At 33.7% G+C, this 26965-nt stretch overlaps 1 protein-coding gene across 2 annotated transcripts in view; it reads right to left on the bottom strand.

The window, feature by feature from the left end:
* The window catches only part of LOC136983558 (tectonin beta-propeller repeat-containing protein 2), a 78936-nt gene that overhangs the window by 22199 nt on the left and 29772 nt on the right, over positions 1-26965 (bottom strand). For both annotated transcript variants that reach the window (XM_067280336.1, XM_067280337.1), the window contains 7 exons: positions 26112-26408; positions 22798-23869; positions 20160-20372; positions 19929-20070; positions 11255-11471; positions 9592-9681; positions 255-485 (listed from right to left, as the gene is read on the bottom strand). In XM_067280336.1, coding sequence (XP_067136437.1) covers positions 255-485; positions 9592-9681; positions 11255-11471; positions 19929-20070; positions 20160-20372; positions 22798-23869; positions 26112-26408 — 2262 coding nt within the window. The remainder of the gene's footprint in view (positions 1-254; positions 486-9591; positions 9682-11254; positions 11472-19928; positions 20071-20159; positions 20373-22797; positions 23870-26111; positions 26409-26965) is intronic.

Below are 26965 nucleotides of genomic sequence, written 5' to 3'. Positions count from 1 at the left end.
AGTATAATAAAGTTTAAAAAAGGCTATTCTGTATTTTCTACTGGTATAATTAATAATTAATTAAACAAATTGTTAACCAAACTTTCAAACTAAGAATAGTTCTTCCTTAAAAAAGAAATGATTATGACAATTCAAAATTTAAATCTATAAATAAAACATTTACTGTGAATACATCATTAAAATGGTTGATTAAAAAAAAATCAAAAAATTACACTGTAAAACTATTAACTTTACTTAATATAAAATATACTTACCCAACTGTGATAAATCTAATTTTTTCCAATTAATTTCTTCCAGATTGGTACAAGAAATTTCATTTATTATAAAAATTTTTCCTAGTGATGTTAATGTCCATAATACTTCTGGAGCTGATGTTAAACAATTAATTTTATCATGCAAATCAGGTGGCTGAAGTATCAATGGTTTTTCAGTTTTATTAGAAAAATGTAATATATCATTATTTTTTAAGAGTCCCCAAATACCACCTGAAAGATAAAAATAAATATTTAAAATATAGTTAATTTAAGGAATGATAACTATAATTTGGGGATGTTGGTAATGCGGATGAAGAATATCTCTTGAAAGTATCAGCCACTGATCTTAGAATCAGGACTATGAAAACTATTCCTTCATGTATCAAGAAGATGGTATGCACTACCATAATAATTGGAGTCATAATAATAAATGAAGATTAACCTAGATATATTTTAAAATTATTAAATATTAAATCCAACTAAACTGATTTCAAAGAATACTATTGCAAAGCCTCACAAGTTATTTTATTTGTTAAGTAGAACATGAATCTGATGAATATGATAAGTGCATTCAATGTAAAACAATTTTTACTGTTTATCTTTTTAATGAATAATTTTTATTTAGAATGTTATTTGTTTATTAATAATTCAGCCAAATGAATATGTTTAACCATTTTATTATTTATACTTTGAATTAGAAGACAGAACCAACATGAACTGATGTAATGACTTTATTAAGATTTTACAGTAATTTTGCAAGTCATTGCATCAGGTCATGCTCATGCATTGGTTCTGCCTTCTATCTCAGAAGAATAAATAAAGAATCACTAACAGTGTGGTTCTTCCCAATTGGAAATTAAAATAAAAATTTTGTTTAACCAGTTTAAGTTTTATTTGTAATGCTTTAGATAAAATGCTAATAATCAGTTAGTTATGAAAGATTGCTGATAAGAACATTCTTTAAAACTGGAATATCATAAAAAATCACTTAACAGTTAATCATCACCTATTATCATAAATTATTTTTTAAAATATTTTATACAAATAATACAAAATTTTAATAATTTCAGAAATTTAATTTAGAATCTCTCACATATATTTGAAATTTCAGCTAGATATTTTCTACTTCAAAAAGTTATGAAGAACAAGGAATGGCATGCAGTAATGTTATGAAAGAAGACATATTAATATAAGAGGAAAAGTGAGAAAATAGCTGATATTAAAAAATTTTAAACAGTATATAATAAAATAAATGCAAATAATCTTTGGTAACTAATAAATATTTTCATTAATGTACACAATTGGATATGTTTTCATATATTTATAAATTAATTCACTACACAAACATGTATACATACTGTATTAAAAATAACTTCAAAAATAATTTTCTCTACAGATATTTCAATCAATTTTTTATTATTGAAAACATTATTTTGATGGATGATGTCTATGTTATAACCTGGCTCAATACTCTAACCATGCAATAGACATGCTGGTTTTATATGAAAATTTTTTTAACAGGAAATGCTTTAATTAATAATAAAGAAAACTGTATAAAACCAGAAAACAAATAGCACACTTTTAATCCAATGAAAGTTTAACAGTTTACGAAAAAATTTTCAAAATTTTATTTGCTTGATTTGTAATATTTTAAGTCCATCATAATTTGAAATAATAATAACTGAAAAAATTTCTAATTATGCATCTGTAATTTATACACCTTTAACACATTTTATTCACTTAAAACAATTATTTGGTGATCCATTTCTCAAATATAGTAAATGACAATTTTACAATCATACAAATTAAGGAAGTTTTAACTCTTATTTAATTTGTGTAGCGCTTCGCCGCTATTAATTATATGTATATATTTATGTATTTTTTTTTGTTCGATTGTTCTATTTATATGTTTGTTTTTTCGTTTATGTCGCGTCGCGTATATGTTGTTGTATCGGGTTTTAGATGTAACGCACGGCCATTTTGTTGTGTACCGTACCGTCTGTTGTCGTCATTGCTGTGCCGTGGTTTTTGATTGGCTATTTGGAGGGTCACGTGGGAGGAAAAGAAAAAGCTCCCGGATGGTGGGAGATATAAAGGGATGACTTCCACGTGTCGAGGCATATTTCATTCTTCTGTTTCGTGGATCGGGGATCTGGAGCGGTGAAGATACGAGAGAAAGGATTCGAAGCAGAGCAGCCGATCAGGAAGAAAAAAAAAAGGACAAGAACCAGCGAGAAGAATCTCATTTCGTAACTACGTGTCCCACGAAATACGGCGACGGTATCTACCATCTTGTAAATGTTTGTATAGTTTTTTTAAGGTTTAATCGCGTATTAGTTTTAGTCTCGCGATTAATTACTGTTGTAATCCTAGTGTTATTGTCATCCTTAATTTTGTTAAGAACGCTGTTTGCCTGTTTAAATCAGGCGATCATTTCCCCCTTTTTGTGTGTGTAATTAATAAACCTTTGTTTGTTTATCTATACGCTTCTACCGACTATTCATTTCCACTTCCTTTCATACCCGCAAACCACGTGCTTGCGGAGACTACATTGGCGTCCGCGACAGGATAGTGAATAGTCGGTTTAGCGTACATCCCCTCATTTCATTTTCGTTCAGTCCGTCGCACATTCCAGGCCCTACTATTTGTGTAACGTATTCGTCGCTGCGCTGCACATCTTCGGGTTTGAAAATTTTTTCTTTTCCTTATGGAAAGCCATACTGTAGTATCATCCGGATTGGCAATGGAGGGGATCAGTAATGTCCCTATTGTTACCGGGTTCATGGGGATGATCCCATGCTTTACGAATTCGCCAGGCGATGTTTTGGATATATGTCGCTTCTTTCAAACGGTGGAAAACGTGGCGTCTCTCGCAGGTTGGGAGGAGCAAGTCAAAGTAACCGTGGTTCAGGCCAGGCTTAAGGGTGAACCGCTGTCGGTGTTTTTTGACCTAAGGGACCAAGGCATCACGAGTTACGACGAAATAAAGAGGGGTCTCATTAAATGCTTCGATCGGAGGGACAAAGAACAAGATCCTTTCAGTCAAGTCCTAAAAATAGCCCAAAAGAGAGGAGAGAAAGTCTGTGAGTACGGAATCCGCATAAGGTCTTTGTTCTCGCGCGCCGTGGCTCATAACAGCAACTTGGCCACGCTCCGGGATAACGCTGTGAAAGAGTGTTTTTTGAGAGGTTTGGCCACTGACATCCGGAGGCAGGTAATGCAAAAACATCCGGACACCTTGGACCAAGCGATATGTAGGGCAGAGGAAGAGGAAGAGATTGAGGCGGCTTGCGGAAAAGGGAAAATAATGAGCGAGGTGTGCACGAATTCAGAACATAAGGTTTCGTCCTCTGAGAAAGAGGATGGCGTGAACAGCCGTATTGCAGAGCTCGAGGGTCAAATACGGGCATTGACGGAGTCGGTCGCATCGTTAACAGAATGTATGAAGGGAAATGGGAATCCCGATAGAAAGTGGAGCAATGAGAGAAGATGCTATGCTTGCGGGGAGAAGGGGCACCTGGCTAGACAGTGCAATAAGCGTAGGCATTTAAACTAATGGAGGGCCATTTGGGAGGTCAGACAGATGGCCAGAGCGTGAGATTGGAACTGACCACGAGGATCCAATTATCCAGACGCGGGTTACCGACAATCGAAGGTCTAATATTAGGTACCATGGTTACTTGCCTAGTCGACACGGGCGCGGAAAGGACCGTTATTAGAGACGAGCTAGCTGAAAATATAAGAAAACAGAATAGAAACTGGGTTGTGTTTAATGATTCCTGTATAAGCGGAATGTCAGGTGCTCTCCTGAGAAGTGATGAGGCTGTAATTATCGATTGTAGATTCGAGAACGGGTGTAGGGTATGTGTTAAGGCTCCTAGTTTGAGTTTTCCAAAGGGGACGGACTATGACTTAATTTTCGGCATGGATGTTATTTGCCAACACCCAGAGCTGCTGACTGGCATCAGAGTAGTTGTGAATAGTACGAACCTGAGGGGAAGTGGGGATTTCTCCATTAATATAAACACTGAGCTAGGTGATAAGACGGAGTTATGGAAGTTGGATCACCTTGAGGAGAAGGTTAAGGAAAGGGTGATTGATGTGTTAAAAAGGTATCCAAACGCTGTGGCTAACGAAGTTTCAGAGTTATCGGGGACCAAAGATCACGTGCACTCCCTTGAATTGACGTCTGAGTGTCCGATAAAAGTTAAGCAATACCGTATCCCATACAGCTACTTGCCTGCCCTCAAAAGACAAATTAATGATCTCCTGAAGGCGGGAATTTGCGAGGAGAGCACGTCAGAGTGGAACTCCCCGATACACGTCGTTCCGAAGGACTCTGGCGAGCTCCGCGTCACTCTGGATCTGAGGAAGGTAAACGAAATAACGAAAACGCAGGTTTTTCCGATGGCTAGGATCGATGACATATTGTCTCAGCTTAATGGGAATAAATATTTTTCGGTTCTAGACCTTAAGGCGGGTTATTTTCAGATCCCCTTGGATCCCAGGGTAAGGCATGTTTTCGCGTTCTCCACACCTTGGGGCAAATACCAACTTTGCCGGATGCCTCAAGGGGGTAAGAACAGTGGGAGATTTTTTCAATATGTCATGACGAAAATCTTGGCTAAGTTCGTAGGGAACTCTTGCTTCGTCTTTCAAGACGACATCGTTTTGTTTTCCCAAACATTAGAGGACCACCTTGATTTGTTCGATCGCGTCATCAGCACCCTGAATAGCGAAGGCCTTAAACTTAACCCAAAAAAATGCCAGATATTAGCGGAAGAAGTTAGTTATCTAGGGCACATAATTAGTAGGGAGGGAGTACGTCCGGACCCGAGTAACATCGAATCCATAAGAATGGTGAGGGCGCCCCAGAGCGTGAAAGGTGTCCGCAGTTTCCTTGGCGCGGTAGGGTTTTTTCGAAATTTTATACCGTCCTTTGCTGACCTGGCCGCACCGCTTACCGAGTTAACAAAGAAGGGAAAAAAATTTGTGTGGGGTCTGGAGTGCCAGCAAGGGTTCGAAAAGTTGAAGGAAGCCATCGCCACACCGCCATTATTAGCACACCCTAATTTTAATGAACCCTTTTTCTTACACACCGATGCTTCTAAGATAGCGGCTGCTGCAGTGCTAGAGCAACGCAGAGAAGGGGGCTTAGTACCGATCGGCTACTTCAGTAAGAGGTTTCAGGGGGCTGAACTTAATTACTCGACCATAGAAAAGGAGTGTTTGGCCATAATCATGGCCCTGAGGCATTTTAAGTTTTTAATCTTGGGGCAAAGGACAATAATTCTCTCCGATCACAAGCCGTTGGTCTTTCTTAGTAACATCAAAAACGGAAGCAATCGCTTAATCAGATGGGTGATGGAGCTCATGGATTATGACATCGAGGTGCAGCACGTTAAGGGCGTGAATAATAATGTGGCGGACTTTTTGTCAAGGAACGTTAATGGGGTATATCACGTTGAGGTAGGGGCCACGAAATTTGTTATCCCTGATAGGTACGATATACGTTTGTCGCAAGACAGAGACGAATTTTTTGGACCTATTAAACGGGATTTAATGAGAACTCCTGATGGTAACGGCATAAGGAGTAAGATGCCACAGTATATAGTAGTGGACGAATGCCTATATAGGCAAAGTTATTTCAGGGCGCGCGATCAGTATCACAACCAGGTCTGCGTGGGGGAAGACATTTCCAAGGAGTTAATCAAGGCTATTCATAATAATAATCTGTCGGGGCATTGGGGAGTACGGAAGACGATGATGAGCATCGAAAAGCATTATTATGTCAGAAACCTAAAGGATAAAGTAGAGGAAGTGGTTAGGACCTGTGAAAAGTGTCAGAGGCACAATATTCATAAGGGAAAGGCCCCATTTCAGGAGAATGAGGTGGCTAATGCCCCTTTTCAGAAGATCGCCGTCGACATCATAGGTCCCCTTAATACGACGAGTCAAGGGAATAGCTTTATCCTTGTGATGATCGATATTTTCACGAGATTTGTAGAGATTCACCCCTTAAGAGATCAAACTGCGTGGTCGGTTAGCAATGCTATCTTTAACTCAATAATCTGTCGTTATGGTGCACCCGAAACTATTATCTCGGATAGGGGGACGAATTTTCTTTCGTCCCTGTTCTCCGATTGTTGTAAGTGGCTTGGGATCAAGAGAAACATTACTACAGCCTACAGACCGTGTTCAAACGGGTTATGTGAAAGAGTTAACAAGTCGCTAATAGAGATGATATCAAAGTCCTCGGAGAGAGGAGGGGCGGAATGGGATGAGATGATTTATCCGGCCTGCTTCGCTTATAATAATTCGCACCACTTGGCAATTGGCGAGTCGCCTGCATTCCTGTTATATGGAATAGATCCCCGCATTCCAAATTTCGAACAACACGTCGATGAAAGCACGACTGACGAGCGTAGGACGTTTCTCATCACAAAACTTCGTGCTCTAAGGGAGTCGGCAGGGAAACGCGCTACCAAATTTAACGAGAAAAGAAGAGAATACGGGAGTAAGGGGCGAAAATTGGAGAAGTTTTTAGTAGGACAAAAGGTCTGGGTGAGAAAGAAGGGGGGGAAGAAAAATAAATTCGCGGATAAATACAAAGGACCCTTCCGCATCATTAGAGTCGTGAACCCGACTACGTATTGCGTAGAAGGGTGTAACTTCAAAGACAGGGAGACTGTCCATGTTGACCGTATAAAGATGTGCTACGGAGAACCGGTAGAAAAAACTAGGCGTGGGGAGAGAAAAAGGGGAGGAAAAAGGCAACCTAGCGATCATGAAATAGAGGATGAAGAGGAGGGTCAAGATGGGAGATGGAACAGGAGATTGAGGAGCAGTGATGTTAGGGTAAAGGGTGTTGGTAACGACGTTCCGCAGGGGAATAGCGCTGACGAAGGCATAAGCAAGCGACCGTACAACCTAAGGCATCGTGAGATTGACTTCCGTAGGCTACACTACGGTAGTTAATCGTCTCCGAGGGGAGATATGTAGCGCTTCGCCGCTATTAATTATATGTATATATTTATGTATTTTTTTTTTGTTCGATTGTTCTATTTATATGTTTGTTTTTTCGTTTATGTCGCGTCGCGTATATGTTGTTGTATCGGGTTTTAGATGTAACGCACGGCCATTTTGTTGTGTACCGTACCGTCTGTTGTCGTCATTGCTGTGCCGTGGTTTTTGATTGGCTATTTGGAGGGTCACGTGGGAGGAAAAGAAAAAGCTCCCGGATGGTGGGAGATATAAAGGGATGACTTCCACGTGTCGAGGCATTTTTCATTCTTCTGTTTCGTGGATCGGGGATCTGGAGCGGTGAAGATACGAGAGAAAGGATTCGAAGCAGAGCAGCCGATCAGGAAGAAAAAAAAAAGGACAAGAACCAGCGAGAAGAATCTCATTTCGTAACTACGTGTCCCACGAAATACGGCGACGGTATCTACCATCTTGTAAATGTTTGTATAGTTTTTTTAAGGTTTAATCGCGTATTAGTTTTAGTCTCGCGATTAATTACTGTTGTAATCCTAGTGTTATTGTCATCCTTAATTTTGTTAAGAACGCTGTTTGCCTGTTTAAATCAGGCGATCATTTCCCCCTTTTTGTGTGTGTAATTAATAAACCTTTGTTTGTTTATCTATACGCTTCTACCGACTATTCATTTCCACTTCCTTTCATACCCGCAAACCACGTGCTTGCGGAGACTACATTTGAAAGGAAAATTGAGGAATATAGTTTCAAAAACAGCTAAGTCCATCTTTTAAAAAACTTAGCTAAGCACTTGATCTTAGCACTTGATCAGCCATATTCACAGCCTTTATGTTCCAGATCCAGAAAAAGTGGAGCTGGCTTTTTTTTTTTTTGAAACTATACACTTCAATTATGTTTAGCTACAATAATTTGGATTTCAACTATCATCATAATTCTTCATTTTTTCAATTGTACATTAGCAGAATTAAATATGCTGTCATTTTGTTTTAAAACAATTACCTTACATAATAAATGACATCTGAATAACAAGATTACGAATACAGTAAGACCCTGCTTAATGTGGGGATGTGTTCCAAGACAACAAAGTGCTAAACGAAACAGGTCATTTTAACATAACAGAGTAAATAGGGAAAGGGAAACATGTGACCAAAAATAAACAGATTTAACTTAAAATTAAAGTTATTTTTATATTAATTTGCATAATAATATATGTTAAATAACACAAACATATGCACACAGAAATGTAAAGTTCATTTTTTGTGATGAAAGTCCTGGCTTTTCTGAAATTTTTGTTTTTTACAATAAAATCATATAGTTTCATTTGTCACTATTTTTTCTTTCCTTAAGCAAATGTCAGTAGCAGAAGATCACATCCAAAACAACTTGTCTTGCTTTTGCACTCTTTTCAAAATCTGGATCATTCTCTACAATTTGATCAATGATTTCAGTTAACGTTATCAAACTTTTACTAAGGAAATCTGTAGAGAAATTCTTTGGGTTCTTTGTTTTTAGAATCACTATTTTCCAGTTCTACATGAATTCCTTGTTCTGCCAGTTCTTGAAGGTTGTCGTTGGTAAGGCTCTCATCAGAAATCTGCAGTAGCAACTCAATATCCTACTTGTCTACATCTCCTAGTCCTGCTGTATTGATTAGGTTGACAATTTGGTCAACCTAATGATATAGCGATAGGATCTTCTCATTGAAAATTCTTGGATACCTTAAGCCATAACTTCTTCCACACTTTGTTCATGCATTTATCAATTAATTCTTACCAATCAAAGTTGATATTTTCTATGTTCCATGATGTTCTAAAATTGCACAAAACAAACATAGATTTACGGGAAGTACAGCACTACGAGGAATTACCACCTTTTGCTGATCAGTTCGTGTTCATAAATAATTGTATTATATACAAATCAATGAAATGTCATGATAATTTGAATCAGCGTAAAGTTTGAGCGTTTTTTAGGCTTTGAGCAGACTGCGTTATATCGAATCAGCATTAATCGAGGCAGCGTTAAGTGGGGTCTTACTGTATAATCTAGCTTACCAGTTGTGCTTTTTGCGGTACCGGTGTTGTACTTTTTTGTGCAGCAAATAAAATTGATTGATTGATTGATTGATTGATTGATTGATTGTATAATCTAGTTATCTAGTTAATTTGGCTGATATTATTGATTATATTTAGAATGACACATACAAATTAATTTGTTAAACATGTGGCACATTTTCAAATAAATCTGAATGGTTTTAACATAGAAAAGTTTACTTTAAAAAATTAAAATATTTAATAAAAAATTAAAAATAAAGTCAAAGTTTATAAATTGATTAAAAAAATACCTTTTTCGGAAGTTGAACTTTCTGCAGAAATATATTTCAAATTATATGAAATCTCTGTTGTTCCTAAATGAATTTTTTTCCAATGATGTCCTATTTGTTTCAAAAAATTAATTTATCAATTCAATTAATCAGAAATGTTATAAAAATGTTTTATATGACAATATTATATTAAAATACATATTTAAAATATAATAGTCAATTCCTGAGCAACACAAATTTAAAAGCACAGTTTATCATATAATATTGTAATTTCATATGGATAACCTGCAGGTTATGTGTTTGAAAGATAATTTGAAAAGGAATGTTGAATATGTGATGGGGTAGATTATAAGCTAATTTTAAATTCCAATCAAAAATTAAAAGAAAGGGACATTAATGGTTCAAATAAATATTAAAATCATTGGCTCATGTCAAAGTTCTAAAAAAGTTGAGGATGCATTACAAAATTAAAATATTAAAGTAAGTGAAACTACTGACAAAAATCATGTTTAAAAGGTCATAAATATTTTAAACAAAATTACACAGAAAATAATATCAATAATAAATTTTTTTCTGAGTTAATTTTATTATTATTACTGGACAAATTAAAACAAATATTGTTTTATCATTATTAAGTCCTGATTTTAACCCTATCAGAGAGCTATAATTCTGCCAAAAATGGGCACATCAAAACTATCAACAGCCTAATGAATCAAATAAAAACACAGAATTCCTGTGAGAAGGTAGATTGTCTAAATAACCCAGATAATTCATTGAAGAAAAACCAGATTGGCTAAAATTGATAATCCCAGAGTCTACAAAAGACTGAAGTAGGAAACCAAATGTTCCTAGTGGATTAACCAAGAGTTCTTGCTGGACTCTGATGAAGGAGTAATACTTAGTGGAAAATTTTGGATACTGATGCAACAGCTGAATCACCCAAAGAATCTTGGACAAAGAATGGGGGAAAAACCAATAGGAACAGACTGGGATGGACGAAGGCAACCTGGACTTCTAGTGAAAAAGAAGAGCTATATCAATGCTGCCAAACATGCTTAAACTGATCCAATACTTATGGTAATAAGCAGTTGTAATAGGGCCTACCCTCCTCTCTCTCTCTCTCTCTCTCCCTCCCTATGAGTTGGCCAAAATTACAATTTGCATGAAATTCATAAGGTGTATTATTAATTCTTCCATGGATGATCAATAAAAGTTTTCATTTTATTGTCAAATTATTTGCCAAGTGTATCCACTCCATCTGTACCCATGTTTCAGCTTCATGACTTTCAAAAAGGTACATTGGGAAAATTAACACAAAATTCACCAACTGGCCACTGATCAAGCCAAAGCTCACTTGACGTCATCATGAAATGACTAACTTATAAACACAGCATGGAAAACCTTACACTATCATTTTATAGCATTAAAAACTATTTGCTTATTGTCACAGAATGATATTATTATGAAATAAGATTAATAAATTTTATATTTAAAAAATATTTGAAATTTTATAATGTACTATACATACTATAAAATCTACATATCTTACTTAAGGAATATAGACTTCTAATTTTTACTTAGTATTGGAAATATCTGTAAACTTTGATTAGATAGATTTAAAAAATGTTCTCCTATAATAAAAATTTAAAATTTATAAATGGAAATATTTTATAAATATTCTTACCAATTATCTCCTTCCTATTTGAAAAAATAGTTTTACTAGGTAATTCACAATACCAAACACCTTTTTCATTGGTGGTAATATAGGAATGTAAATTTGAAGTTTTACCATTCCATGGTATGTTTGAACTCGATAACATGCATAACATGCTTGATGATGCTAAATCTTTTATCATCCTCATTTGATTATCATCTTGAAACAATAAATCACTCATATCAATCTAAAAATTAAAATAATTTTAAATATAATATAATGCTTTTAAATGTAAGATATTTTAAATTAAAATTTTATATTTTGACATTTCTATAAAGAAGCTAGTTTTCAAAATGCTTAAAAAATTAACAATTTTATAAAAATATATTTGAAGGGAGAAAAACAACATTAAAAAATTCTATTCCAAAAATTACCTCTAAATGAGAAATCTAATTTTGTTCAGTAGAATTGTCAAAAAGTTATAAAAATCAATAGTACAGACAAACCTTAGGTTATGAACACCCCTGTTTACGGGGTGTTCGTAAGTTTGGTTTACAAACAAAATTTTGAATGCCATATTTGCTCTAGTTTACGTAAAATAACTTGACTTCTGAACAAGCTACTCAGCAAAGTTGGCCACCAATGATCAACTTCCTATACTTTCTATGTTAAAGAAAGTCAATGGCCCGGCCAATCGACAACAGCACCACCAATTCAGTAGAGATTAGCTTCGTGTCTTTAGATGTCACGACACGAATCATCGATGATAATGTTATTCAAATTAGATTTTAATGAATATGCAGGTAAGATACTACTTCCAGTTTTCAATATGCATCACAATTCAATTTAAATCTAATTAATAAAAACTGTGTTAATTGACATACACATAATATAAATTACAACCAATAATTTGTATTTAAAGATGTTTAACTCAAATTAAACAACAAAAATTTATTAATATATTATATATTATAATATTAATGTTTAAATAAATAAGCAATTACCTATAAACCAGCAATTAATTGTCTTTTAAACAAATATTTTCATCCATTTATAGGTAATTGCTTATTTATTTAATTGTATAACAGTAATATTATAGTGATTGTATTAATGTTTAATGTAACATTTATTAATACTAGATAGCCAGTTAATTAAAATTAAAAATAACAAAATAATAATTAAAACTTTGGTTTTTACACCGAAACTAAAATTCAAATCAAAATCAATTAATTAATTAATTAAAATTCAAATCAAAACAATTGAAACGTAATATTTCAGAAAGTGTGGATAAAGTACTTATTATCTATCTTGATTGATTTGGTCATATTTCATCCAGGCAGAGTCAAGTCTCTATAGCACTTTTTGTAAAGTGTTAGTTTCGGTTTCAATTGGCAGTGATGAAACATTTTGCTTTTAATATATATATAAGATGGATATAAATATAGATAATATTATATTGCACTTGTAGGCATTTTTATGCATGAAATGCTGTTAAAAAAGTAAAAAAAAAAAAGGGGGGTTTTGTTTTGGGGGTTGGGAACAGATTAATCCATTTTACATTGTTTCTTACGGGAAAATTTGTTTTGGTTTGAGAACAAATCAGTTTTCGAACAACTTTTAAGAATGAATTAAATTCGTAAACCAAGGTTTGACTGTACACTAAAAAATTCAACTTGCTAAAGTAAAAGGTTAATAACAATATATAATTATCACTTTAAATTAAAATAGTTCAGCTATGCACGTTGTATGTGTAAAATTACAATCAAATGTATTAATATATATTGCCAGAATTTATAGGTAATAAATAATTTAGAAAGAATAAAGATAATAAATTCATTAATGATTAAGAAAATTTTGTATCATATGTATTCATGTAACCTCTTGATAAAGTTACAATTAAAAAAAATCAAAATTAATACATATTTTTATAATAAATCTAATTTAGTATCAATTTTTTAAAATAATGATTAATTATTTATAAATTAATGTTTAAAATTCTATATGAATGTTTATTTATTAAAAAATTTATTGATATTTTAATTTATAACACAGGCTGTCTTCATTTTACACTGGTTTGATTTATGCTGATTCATAATGTTGGCCGAGTATATGAAATAACAAGACCCTGAGAGTCGCTTGGCTTTGATAGAATTAAAAAAAAGAGGTTTATTAATTTCAGCGAACATAAATAATTTACAAAGAAACGATTACACACACTTACTAATTACTAATACAAATACATTTGGGACTGCGCGTAACAATGTCATCAATTAGTCCCCGCGTGCCGACAAGACAAAGAACTTATTCTAACTTATATCTAGCTTAACTAAGTACAGGGCCCTAGAGAAAGATAAGGTGGAAGAGAATTAAACAGAGATGATAAGACTGAAAATTGGTTCGAAGGGGTGACTGGCGGTAATAAATAAGAAAAAAAAAAACCTCGGATCCGTTCCTTAATAACTTTCTTTGTTTCTGTTCGTCCCGTTTTTCTTTCTCTCCGAAAAATCTTCCTTCCTCTCGCTCCTGTCCTCCTATCTCCTCTGACGTAACCCCTCGACCCCTCGGTGTCACACCCTTTTTGTTTTTATTACCGTCCAGGCCACATGTGTCGACTAACTACCGCGTGGTTAAGTAAATAGAAAACGGAAGTAAAATTGTTACTACAGGAAGATAGTATAAGGAAAGTAAAGAAAAGAAAATAAATAAGGTTTAATAAAGCCACATACGTCCCCACCAAAAGACATATTAACAATTAACAGAAACATTAATATGGAGATACACAACCATTAATGGATGATGAACTACAGTTCATCTTCCAAAGTGAAGCCGGCGATAGTCCACTTTCTGCCCCCGTAAGTTATACGGGTGGGAGATATTACCCCTCTGTTCCAGCATGGTCTCATTACCCGAATCCTTGCGGTCTCCTTGATGCTGCTGGTTATGTTGATTATACCTATTGTAGCTCGCCCGTTGCGCAGTGGGTAGGTGAGGGATGTCTTCTTCCTCTTCAATCTCCTCGATCTCTCCGGATTGTGATCCTTCGTGTCCAATTGGGATGTTACGCTTCCGTCTAGGCTCACGGAAGTTTGAGAAGCACGGTTTTAGTCTGTCTATGTGTACAACAAGTTTTTCCTTTTTATTACAATTTTCGATTTCCGCGTTAACAGGCCCCAGGAGGCGAGAGACACGGAAAGGACCTAAATATTTTGGAGAAAACTTGCCTTGCTTCTTCCCTTTCCTTAACATCCAAACTTTCTGCCCTACCTCAAAGCTCCTCACCTTCCTCCCTGTGTTGATGCGGTTACGGTTAAGTTTGTTACGGTTGCGACTTAATTCGTATGCCGATTCACGGATGCATCGTAGCTTATCCATAAGGAAATCACGATACTCCCGAATACCCGGGTAGTCATTTGTCTGTTCAACAGGGAACGCATGAGGGAATTTAGGATCAAATCCGTAAAGAAGAAATGAAGGTGACTCACTAGTAGAGGAGTGTGTAGCATTATTATAAGCGAACACAGCAGTCTGTAAGAAGGTATCCCAATTGTTGTTGCTGCCGCCTGATATTCTGGCCAAAAGGTTACTGATGGATTTGTTCACACGTTCACAAACTGAGTTCGAACAAGGGCGATATGATGTCGTAACATTGTGCTTGACGGTAAGGATGTTGCACATTTCATTAAAGATGGAGGACGTAAAATTCGTGCCCCGGTCAGAGATGATGATCTCGGGACTGCCATATCTGCAGACTATCCTTTCGAAAAACACATTGGCTACAGAGGCCGCAGATTGGTCCCTTAAAGGGACGGCTTCTGTGTATCGAGTAAACATGTCAATTATGGTGAGAATATAACGATTACCCTTATGTGTTTGATTTAAAGGGCCAATTATGTCGATTGACACCTTTTGAAACGGATAATTAGCGACTTCCGTTTCTTGAAAGGGGGCTCTTCCTTGATGTAAGTTATGTTGTTGGCAAACTTTGCAGAACTTCACGAATCTATCGACGAGTTTTTTCATCTTCTTGAAGTAGTAGTAACGGTTGATCAGGTCACACGTTTTTTCTTTGCCGTAGTGTCCGGCTAATGGTGATTCATGGAATGCTTTAATTACGTCATTAATTGCTGTTTCCCCTACACAAACACGCCTCCATTGACGTATTCCAAACCGTCCCGGTCGTACGTGGACTAATACATCACCATCTACTTGATACTCAGGAAGTATGCCACTACTCGGGTAATCATTGTAAGAGGGTGGGAATTTAATTAAATGATTTCTCATTGGACCAAAAATTCTGTCCCCAATCTGGGACTTCTTTACCTTTTTCCACAACTCTTCACTGATGCAATTAATGACATCGCTGTTTGAGGGGGCTTCTTCTCTACTACCATGTGGTCGAGACAATAAATCAGCCACTGGGTTACTCTTCCCTTGAACATGCGTAATGACCAAATCAAAATTAGATAATTCTACGGCCCATCTCATGAGGCGGTTATTGTGATTTTTCATATTTTTCACAAAGGTTAAAGGTTTGTGGTCGGAAAGCACAGTGACCTTCTGACCAAGAATAAGATGTTTAAAGTGGCGGAGGGCTAAGATTATTGAGTAGCATTCCTTCTCGATAGTGGAATATTTTAGTTCGGGCCCACGGAACTTCCTACTAAAGTAGCCAATGGGAATGAGTTTCCCTTCGCTTTCCTGTTCTAAGACCGCACCAGCCCAGGTATCTGAAGCGTCCGAGTGCATGAAAAAAGGTATTTTAAAGTCGGGATGAGATAGCACAGGGGGTTTAGATAATAGTTCTTTAAATTTTTCGAAGCTTGATTGGCACTGGTCGTCCCATAAGAACTTTACATATTTTTTAGTCAGATATGTAAGAGGAAGAGCAATCTCGGCAAAGTTTGGGATAAAGTTGCGGAAGAATCCCACCATTCCGAGGAAACTCCTGACGTCTTTCACATTACGCGGGGGTTGGACTTCTTTAATCGCATCCACGTTGCAGGGATCAGGTCGTATCCCCTTACTATCGATGATGTGTCCCAGATACCGCACTTCTTTCACCATGAATTTCGATTTTTTTGGGTGCAATTTCAAGTTGGCTTTGTCTAATATAGAGATTACCTCCCTTAGGAGTTTCACGTGATCTTCAAAGGATTGGGAGAACAACACAATATCGTCTTGAAAGACGAAACAATTGATATCTATGAATCTCCCCAACAGCCTAGACATGGCGTATTGAAAATACCTCCCGCTATTCTTTCCACCTTGCGGGAGGCGGCACATCTGGAATTTTCCCCAAGGAGTAGAGAAAGCAAAGAAATGACGTGTTGATTCATGTATGGGTATCTGGAAATATCCAGACTTTAGGTCGATTACCGAGAAGAATTTGCTTCCCTGAAACTTCGTTAAGATCTCATCCACACGGGCTAGAGGGAACTCCTGGGACTGGGTTACTTCGTTAATTCTTCGTAGATCGAGAGTAACCCTTAACTCGCCGGACTCCTTCGGGACAATGTGAAGGGGGGAATTCCATTCAGAAGTACTCTCCTCGCAAATCCCCGCCTTCAGATATGAAACTATCATTTTCTTTAGTTCACTCAAATAACATTGCGGTATTCTATATTGTTTTGTATTAATTATTTGGTTACTTTTAATGATAGGTGTATGAAGAAATTCCTTAGTACCGGTCAAATCTTCTATTTTCCGTGCGAAACATCCGGGGTGTTCATTAAAGATACGCTCCACTTCCTTTTTTTCGTAGTCTTTCAAATGGGATAAATTAACCTCCATCGTATTATCGGATTCCTCCCTTCTGAATCCACAACACTGATAAAAGTCATCAATTTCGGTTCTATTCCAAGATGTTACATTCTCACCTGTTTCAATTAATACTTCCGGGAACCTGTTTAACACATCCATACCCAATACTCCTTCGTATTCGACTTCGGATGGCAAGTGCATGCAAGTCATTTGAACATTTTGAGTTCTCCCTCCTCTTTCGATCTTGATATTAGACTCCCATTCGCATTCGATAACCTCCCCACCGATTCCTCGTAGTCGTTTCCAACTCCTGTGAAGTGCACCGTTCGGTCCCCTACTCCATATCTCGCTCTGAGCGATCTTCAGGCTTAGCACGGACCTTTCCGCACCCGTATCGACCAGAAACTTGATACTGGTACCATAAGCATCACCAAGAATGAGGGGAAGGCCCTTTTTAGAGAAGAACACATTAGGGGCCAGGGTTAGCTCGATGCATGGGACGTGATACTGGCTATCATCACGCCCCGTAATTAGTTTAAATCATTTATATTCCGTTGAGGGCACTGGCGGGCCAGGTGGCGAGGATTCCCACAAATGTAACACCTTTTTAGGACAGATCGGTTCGGGCTATCCTTATTTTTATCTAGATTTCCACCCAGTCTTTCGACCAAACCATTAACAGTACTACATAACGACCCCACCATTTTTTCCAACCTTTCAAGTCTATCGTCTTCCTTTGTTTTCACAATATTCATCACACCATTCGGATCCTCATTAGCGGTTGGGTTCTTTATTTCAATGGTGTGTACAAATTTATTTTCTCTACTAACGTTACACTCGAGTTCGACCCGTTCTTCCCTCTCCGCTTCCTTAATTGCCTGATCTAAGGTCTGGGGTTCTCTCCTTAATACGTATCCCTTTAGCTGGGGCCTTAGGCCCTTTATAAATCTCTCTCTAATAATGTCATCCCTCAAGGCACCAATTTTTTCGTTATTGGAAGCGGCCTTCGACAACAGTGTATTCATGCGGATGACATAGTCACATACCGTCTCATCATGGTTCTGCTTAATACTTAAGAGTTGGTCGAGTGCATTCTTTTCCTTAAGTTCTCGCTTTTCGTAACATTGAATTAATTTTTGCCTAATTCCCTCAAAAGTACAAGGATCTTGGTCAGCCAAGCTGAAGAACGTCGATAATGGCCCCCCTTTTAACCGAGCTTGTAAGACAGCCAATTTCACTTCACTGTTCCACCCAGCCAGGCGAGATATATTATCTATGGTCTTGAAGAATTGGCGGACATTAACCAAATCACTGCCACTATTAGAAAAAATGGGAACCATTCCTAGAAACCCTGTGACTACCGGAGGGATCCCCTCACCCTCGCCTCCTGAGGATGTAGCAAGATTGTTCTGGTTACAATCATCCATAATTAATGATATAAAAATAATACAATTGATTACAAATTGTAGGGCCTTAAATCTACAGGCACGATAATACAATGCTACGTTCTATACAATAAAAACCGTATCCCGTTACTAACAGAATCCTGTCGCGGACGCCATTGTTAGCCGAGTATATGAAATAACAAGACCCTGAGAGTCGCTCGGCTTTGATAGAATTAAAAAAAAGAGGTTTATTAATTTCAGCGAACATAAATAATTTACAAAGAAACGATTACACACACTTACTAATTACTAATACAAATACATTTGGGACTGCGCGTAACAATGTCATCAATTAGTCCCCGCGTGCCGACAAGACAAAGAACTTATTCTAACTTATATCTAGCTTAACTAAGTACAGGGCCCTAGAGAAAGATAAGGTGGAAGAGAATTAAACAGAGATGATAAGACTGAAAATTGGTTCGAAGGGGTGACTGGCGGTAATAAATAAGAAAAAAAAAACCTCGGATCCGTTCCTTAATAACTTTCTTTGTTTCTGTTCGTCCCGTTTTTCTCTCTCTCCGAAAAATCTTCCTTCCTCTCGCTCCTGTCCTCCTATCTCCTCTGACGTAACCCCTCGACCCCTCGGTGTCACACCCTTTTTGTTTTTATTACCGTCCAGGCCACATGTGTCGACTAACTACCGCGTGGTTAAGTAAATAGAAAACGGAAGTAAAATTGTTACTACAGGAAGATAGTATAAGGAAAGTAAAGAAAAGAAAATAAATAAGGTTTAATAAAGCCACAATAACAACATTGGTTTCAATTTTTTTCACAAAAAGTTCTTAAAAATTTTTCCCACAGTGGATAGAATATATTTCTCAAATGCTAAATGCAAATATTATATAGAAGAATTAACAAATTTGGTAGAACATTTAGGCACACAAATAAAGGAGAGATAAATGATGATGAACAAGAATGTGTTTTAAAGATATACTGACATCCTTATGTAATTTTTGCTATACCAACTCATTGATTGAAGAGTATTTTGAGATAGATCCTGACTGAGAGTGAAATGATTTTGTAAGGAGTTTAAATGAAGCCTTATTATGAAATTCTCAGAGAGATAAAGAAAAGGTCAGCAAGCAACTTTGGATTAATATTTTATGAAAGTACATAATCTTCAGCTAGTCTGTCCTGGTTGAGGGTCATTGATGGATGACTCTCAACCAGGGCCATCATTACAGAGATGATGTTGCATCTAGTAGCACTGCCAAAGGAAACCAACACAGCAGTGGTATAAAAATTGCACTGTCAATTTCAACTCTAAATAAATGTTATATTTTCTGTATTATTTTATATTAGTAAAAATTTTGCAAAAATTAAACATGCTTCTATTGAAAAATATACAGTATATTCATTTGTGGATGCCTGGAATCATCCATATTTATTCCATAATAAAATGGATTCATTTTGTGTCAATTCTGTTTATGTTACCTCTTCCAGAAATGCATCACTGGTGTAAAATGAGGGCAGCCTGTAATTTAATAAAACACACTTACTTGCCACCATTTACAATTTGTTTCAGATGTGACAACTTTTGAAATATTAGGGTGAAACCAAACTTTACAATGATTATCAGTAATCCATAATAAATCCTTACTACCAAGAACACAAGTTTTAACTATCATATTTTCCATTAACCTATTAAAATATATCATAATAATAAAATTATGTTTAACAATAAAGCATAAGATTTAAAATATTATTTTTAATTGTAATCATTTTTTTACCTTATTTCTTTCCATCCAGATCCTTCAGTTTTATATACAGTTATTCCAGTTCTATACAAAATTTTTCCTGTAGCTGTCAGAACACAAACATTACCAGATTGAGATGTAACTTGAGCAAGACAATATTCACATGATATGTGTGTTGATTTAAAATTTGATTGATAAAGTAGTGCATATTGCTGAACATATAATTCACCATTATTATTAATATACCTATGAAATTAGAAAACAATAGAGTGAAATAAAAAATATTTAGTATTTAATTTAATGAGTTTTTAATTTATGGTATGCTCACTGACTGTAGATAAATCAAAAACAAAATAGTTTTGTCTAGTAGTATTGTGAACTTTTCCAATAAAATTTCTAAATATTTGTCTGAGTGAAAGCCTTTTTCACTTCCTTCAAAAATATATTTCATCAGAGATGCATCTCTTCAATGTAATCTAAATTAGTACATAGTTCTATCCAAACAATTTCATTTATAATATATTACTATAACTACTTATAATTAATAATAAACAGTGAAATTGCACATCTTTCATCATAAATATTCTGTCAATCCATGATTTAGCTTTCTGAGTATCCAAAACTCCAATTGCAACAAAATTTAGATACCAAATTGACCGTTATTCCTACACTATCACATGTCCTATCTTTGACATTAATTTTGACAAACAATATAGATTCCTAGAAGGATTTCTGACATGTCTTTCTATAAATTATCCTTTTCTCTTTCATAGAATCCTATTTACAGGAAATACAACATTTCCTATAATGCAATGTCCAATTGAATTAAGACAGCAATGTTTTCTTTTACATTTCATCTTATCAAAATTCTAGGCATCATTAAAAGATGTCATTTGACTAAGATGGCTCCCTTAGGAAAAAAATTCTCCCCTCAAGCAGATGATGAAACCTTGTTTTTTAGGATTTAAATTAGATCCAACATCTGAATATTATCCTATATTTATATCAATTTTATATCCTCTTATATTGATTGTATCAATTGTATTTTTTTTTTTTTTTTTTTGAGTTATATCATCTTACAAATTTTTTACTTCACTGATCTTATATGTTTGTTTCTTTTTCTATTATATATCGAGGGCTATTTTTTAAATAAGGTCCGTTTGTGAAGGAGAATGAGAATGACGCTCAATTGCAGCAGTGTGCATGAGCATCTGCTTTCAGCATGCTTTGCACATGTTTAGATGCCATTTTCAGCTGTATTGTCTGTCTGTGTGCTGAGCTGTAAAAGTTTATAATGTTTAAGAAAATTGAGTTGCCTGCCGACTGTAAGATACGATCTGTTATTCGATTTCAGCACGAAAGATCATGGTAACTGTCTTTTGGGACAGGAAAGGGACTTTGTTAGTGGATTTTATGCCAAGAGGCACAACAATCAATTCTGATGCTTATTGTGTGACCATGAGAAAACTCTGATGTGCCATACAAGACAAGCGGCGTAGCCTAATGTCTTCTGGCAGCAGGCGGCAGATTTCTTTGAAGTCGGAACTTAAAAAATTTTTGAACGGTATGACAAAAGTTTGAACAAAAATGGAAATTATGTAGAAAAGTAGATAAAAGTATGTAGAATATGGGAAAAAATATATTTTAATGATATTTACAGTAATTTTCTTCTTATGAAAAAACGGACCTTAAAAAAAAATAACCTTCGTATTTTTACACATATTATGTTGTTTTATAATTTCAATCTTTCATTACATCTCTAGTAATTAATTTAAAAAAAATAAAGAAAATTCTTTCTGTATCTTGTTTCAAATATATCACAGAATTTGAATTTGTTAATTATTATATAAAAAACTGAAAAAAGAGAGATAAAAAGTTGATTGTATTATCAATTTTTGCCTTTTTTAAACTACTTTTCATGAATAACAAGAAAAATAAAAGTTTATTTCATAGTTGCATTAGCTTAAGAAAAATACAAAAATTATGAATTTTAAGTAATGCAAGAAGAAAGTCTTAAAAAACTGTTATTGTATAGTGACTATTAAAAGGAAAATTGGACTGCAACAAATTAACTACTTTAAGAAAACAAAACTGATGCACTTATAACTGCTAATATATCATACAAAGAAAATGCTAAAATTATCTGACACAATACCTAAATGACATTAATTAAACTGTCATTTCAATAAATGAAGAATGAATATATTTAAAATGGTTTCTAAAATAGTTTTTAAGTTAATAAGAATTTGCAAACCAAATTTGTTGGTAATAAACCAAAAAAACAAAGATCTGCAATTACCTGAGAAAAAAAATTAAAAATAATTCCTATATATGAAGACAGGAATACAATAACAATAATAGATGGGGAAATGAATTGATTTAATATATTTCAGATTATTTTTGTTTCTTTCTTTGTTTCATTTATATATGTACTTTGTATTTCTATTGTTCTTTTATACATAAAGTAATAAATAATATATGTACAGTACACATATAATAATAAATACGGTATTGAGTTATTAATTACATAGTTACACTTAAGCAATTTACAAATTCAACTTACATAAAATTCAACTTATGTAAAGGTTTACAGTCCGCATTACTTACGTAACTTGGGATATTAATGTATAATTTCTGAATTTTTAAAATTAATTTTTTATTGTTTACTTACCAAATAGAATTGTCATCAATAGCAATATAACTGATGTTTTCAGCAACAATTCTCCAATTAGCAGAGGACAAGTTTCTTTCTTTTGGAGAAAATAAAGCTATGTAAGCAGTTCCTTTGTTTAATATTGAAACAACATTTCCATTTAAAGGAACAGCTATTTGGTTTGCTTCTTTTGTTGTTTTTATCCATGAAAAACTAAATTGAGAAAGTGAAGAATACCATACTTTTCTGTTAATATCAATACAATATAAATATTGATTGCAAGCAGCTAAGCTTACTAATAGTTCTGGAGTTTTATCTTGAATCCAAATATCTTTGTAATCCAGTAAGATTCTGTTAGTAACTACATTTGATTTTAAATCTTTTTCATTGTCACTCAAATGTAACATCTCAACAGAATCAGAATTGTTACAGTGCTTTGATTCTTCATCAGATTTTTTAATACAAGAATCATTTTCGAAATTTTGAATTTTACGATTAAATTCACAATTTTCAATTTTTAATTCCAAGTTACTTTTGAAATCAGTATTTATTGAAATTTCTTCATTCATAGATGTTAATTGTTCTTGCTTTTTGTTTTCATTTTCTTCCTGAGTTATTATTTCTCCAGTTTCTGTAAAACTTAAACAATTATTTGCTTTGTTTATATTTAAACTCTTGTCTTTTATTTCATTTTCTTTTTCTGTAGAAATATTATCTGTAATATTTGAATTAGAAATGACTGATGTTTCACAAAGATCTGATGTGTGTCTGTTTTCTTTGTGATAATTTTTATATCGAAAAAGTATTTCTTCTAAGGATAGAGGTTCACGATCGTTTACCAAATCTAAATTTTTTTTAACCTGAGATTTTGATTGATCTGAATTATTGCTTTCATCAGAAAGCTTATTGTTATTATTTAAATTTTCATCTGTTTTTTCTGTTGAAGTAATTTGATTATTTTGTATGTTTTCCAAAAATTTGTCTTTAACATTTACATCTGGAGTTTTCACACCACTTGATGAGTCCGGAAGAGATTTCAAATCACTTTCTTCATTTATCTTATCAGTTTTTAAGGAAGAATTTTCATTGCCTATTAAAAACAAGAGAACATTAAAATTTATTAATAAAGTTATTATTTTTAAATTATTTGTATTTTCTTATTACTTAAAAACTTCATAATAAACACTGCAAAAACCTAACAAACCAGCAAGAAAATTATAAACAAAGTGAGAATATTTTCACCCGTGTTAAATGAGCATCATCTATTTACAAGGCCACCCGCAATAACTCAGCCATAAACTATCATGACAAATCATAATCTGCTTCCATAGGCAAATTTTCATTTGTGGTCTCGTTTACTTACTCTGACTAATGTTATCAATTTACAATAGGTGAGTATCAAAGTGAAATCTACTATATATATATATATATATATATATATAAAGAGATTAATTAATTTAATTGTTAAACATTTCAGATTAAAATATAATTTGACAAAAAGTTTGATAATGAATTTAATAATGATTACGCAAATTGTTACAAGAAGGTTAAGTGTATAATCGATTAAGACTTCAAATTATTTCTGAAATTATGGGTTCTATTTGTTACCTAAGTTACAAGAAAAAGTCTGCTGCAACTTAGTATACTTTCATCATTAAGGAATTGTGAGATTAGGAATAGAACAAATCGACAAAAAAAAAAAAAGAAATAAAAAACTTGTTATTTTCTACAATGGGCCAATAAAAGGAACAAGTGAACAGAATAAATCAGACACTTGTGGAAGTTGATCCACTGCTCTCGGGTGAAACAAGACAAAGGCAATGAACACAAACCCAAAATGTAACAGAACAATAATTTAATTTGCCAACAATTTTTATCTGGAAGGACATACAGTGTGTCAAAGGTTTCTCGCGTGGTACATTAGAATCCCAACAATAATCTTAAGAGCCTTTTCATTAGAGATTTACACAGTAGAGACAAAGAGTTCGAATTTGAAACCTCACCACTTTTCCTCACAGACTTGAAATTTCATTAGAGACCTTTGTTTCACTATTTAAAGTACTCTCTTGCACCTTTGTTTATAATTCACTATGATCATTTTTCCACTTCCTCTTGTTCAGCTACTCAGTGATGGCTTCCACACACAAAAACCACCAACCATACTTCCATGCATCAACTCCACAAAGAACCCCCTTTCCATCAACCCCTTCACTTCCTTTTTTCCCCAGGGGCTTAACATCCATGCCAGATATTCCATCATAACCAGGGGGACACATTAGGTGTAAGACCCAGAATTATTTTGTCAGAAGTGTAACTTGTGCTTTATACTTTACAAATTTATAGAATCTTAGAATTAAAGCTGACAAAGTCAATTTTTAATTTTTTTACAATTTGATAAAAAGAAAAAATTTACTTATAAACAGTAATTATATAGTTTCTGATTGTGTAAAAAGAAATATTTGCATTTTGTTCATTTTTTTCAAGTACACAAGATGCATATTTATTTCAATGGTTATTTTTTAAAATATCTGTCATCAGTTTCCAAATTTTTTTTCTGAATATTTATGTTTTGACTGACTACAGACTCAAATATAATTTTTTTTTCATAAAAATTTAGCTAATGTTATTACTTTTAATTTTAATAGAATATTTTATAAATTTCACAATGATTTATGTTAAAATATATTTAAAATTTTTCATATATTTATAATATATGAAAAATTTTATATCCTAATAAAATATATTAAAAATGATATAAAAAATTTAGAAATAATATTTACATTTAACGATTTAAAATATCCCACCACTATTAACTTAATATAAATTATGCCATTTTACTCCAGAAGGAGATATTTTATTACGATCTGTGGTCTTATGAAAACTGAGATAACTGGATTTATTGTGTTCGTGATCAAGAAATACAACTTTTTACTATGAATGTATTGATAATTTTTCTTTAAAACTGTCAGAAAATATTTTTGAAAATATTTGATCATCACTAAAACATTCAAGAACTTATGTGATAATTTGAAAAGACAAGATTCAGATCATCTTTCTAAAATAATCATGAAAATAAAAAAATTAACTTGCATGGGCATTAAAATATAAAAAGGAAGCAAAAGGCTTCTCTGCCGAAAATATTCCTCATAGTTTTATAATTATGTCTGTAATAAGAATAGAAAATTTTTTTTGTCATTTAATATTTTGTGCTAACCATTAGAGAATATGCCATCTCACATTCAGATTTTCTTGACTGCAAAATCCAGACTCATGCAACATTTACTGTATCAAGTAAACTTCAAAAATGCTATTAAAAAAATAAAATTTATTACCTGTTTCATATATATTTTCTGCAGAACTAATCATTTCATTTTGCAGCTTATCATTCTCTTCCATGTTAAACTTTCTGTCATATTTTTCATTTATTGCTTCAGTTGATTCAATACTTTTTATATTTTCGGCAACATTTCTTGGGAAATTTTTACTTTTTGGATACCATTGAAACAATTGATTTGACTGAAGAAAAAATTTTTCTTTTCTAATAGGAAACACTGATAATTTCTTCCAAGAATCTTCAAACTGCTTAAATGGATTTTTTATGGATGCTATTAATGATTCTTCTTGTGTATCTAATAACAACAAAATCTATTAAAGTGAATAAAGAGCTTTTTATTATAAATAATTAAATAAAATTGCATATATATTGTATATTATTAAAAATTTTATTTGAGAAAATTATATTAAAATCAGAATTCTTTCAGCATAATCCTTTTTCTTCAAAAAATAATATAAATATAAAGTCATGAACAATAAATATAGATAAATAATAAAGTTTATATTAAGAAAGTAATAATACCATACTACAAAATTAATTATAAAAACTATATACAGTAGACTCTTGATAAGTCAAACTTCCTTAAAATGAGTTTTATTTATGTTCCAACTTAACTCCCAAACATTCAATGTATTCTATGCTTCTATGAGTCAAATTAGTTTTAAAATCATATTTTGCTACTCAAACTTTAAAATCCAGAGACTATTTCATATCTAATTTTGTGCACTTTTTTTTTGTTTTTAAAAAGATAGATGATATCATCACAAGTTGAAGATTGGAATTACAGTAAGACTCTGCTTAATGCTGCCTCGATTAATGCTGATTTGATATAACGCAGTATATTCAAAGCCT

This window comes from Centruroides vittatus, unplaced genomic scaffold (genome assembly GCF_030686945.1).
Source record: "Centruroides vittatus isolate TY-2023 unplaced genomic scaffold, ASM3068694v2 contig_883, whole genome shotgun sequence".
Classification (NCBI taxonomy): Eukaryota; Metazoa; Arthropoda; class Arachnida; order Scorpiones; family Buthidae; genus Centruroides; species Centruroides vittatus.
This window is presented reverse-complemented; position numbering and strand designations above follow the sequence as displayed.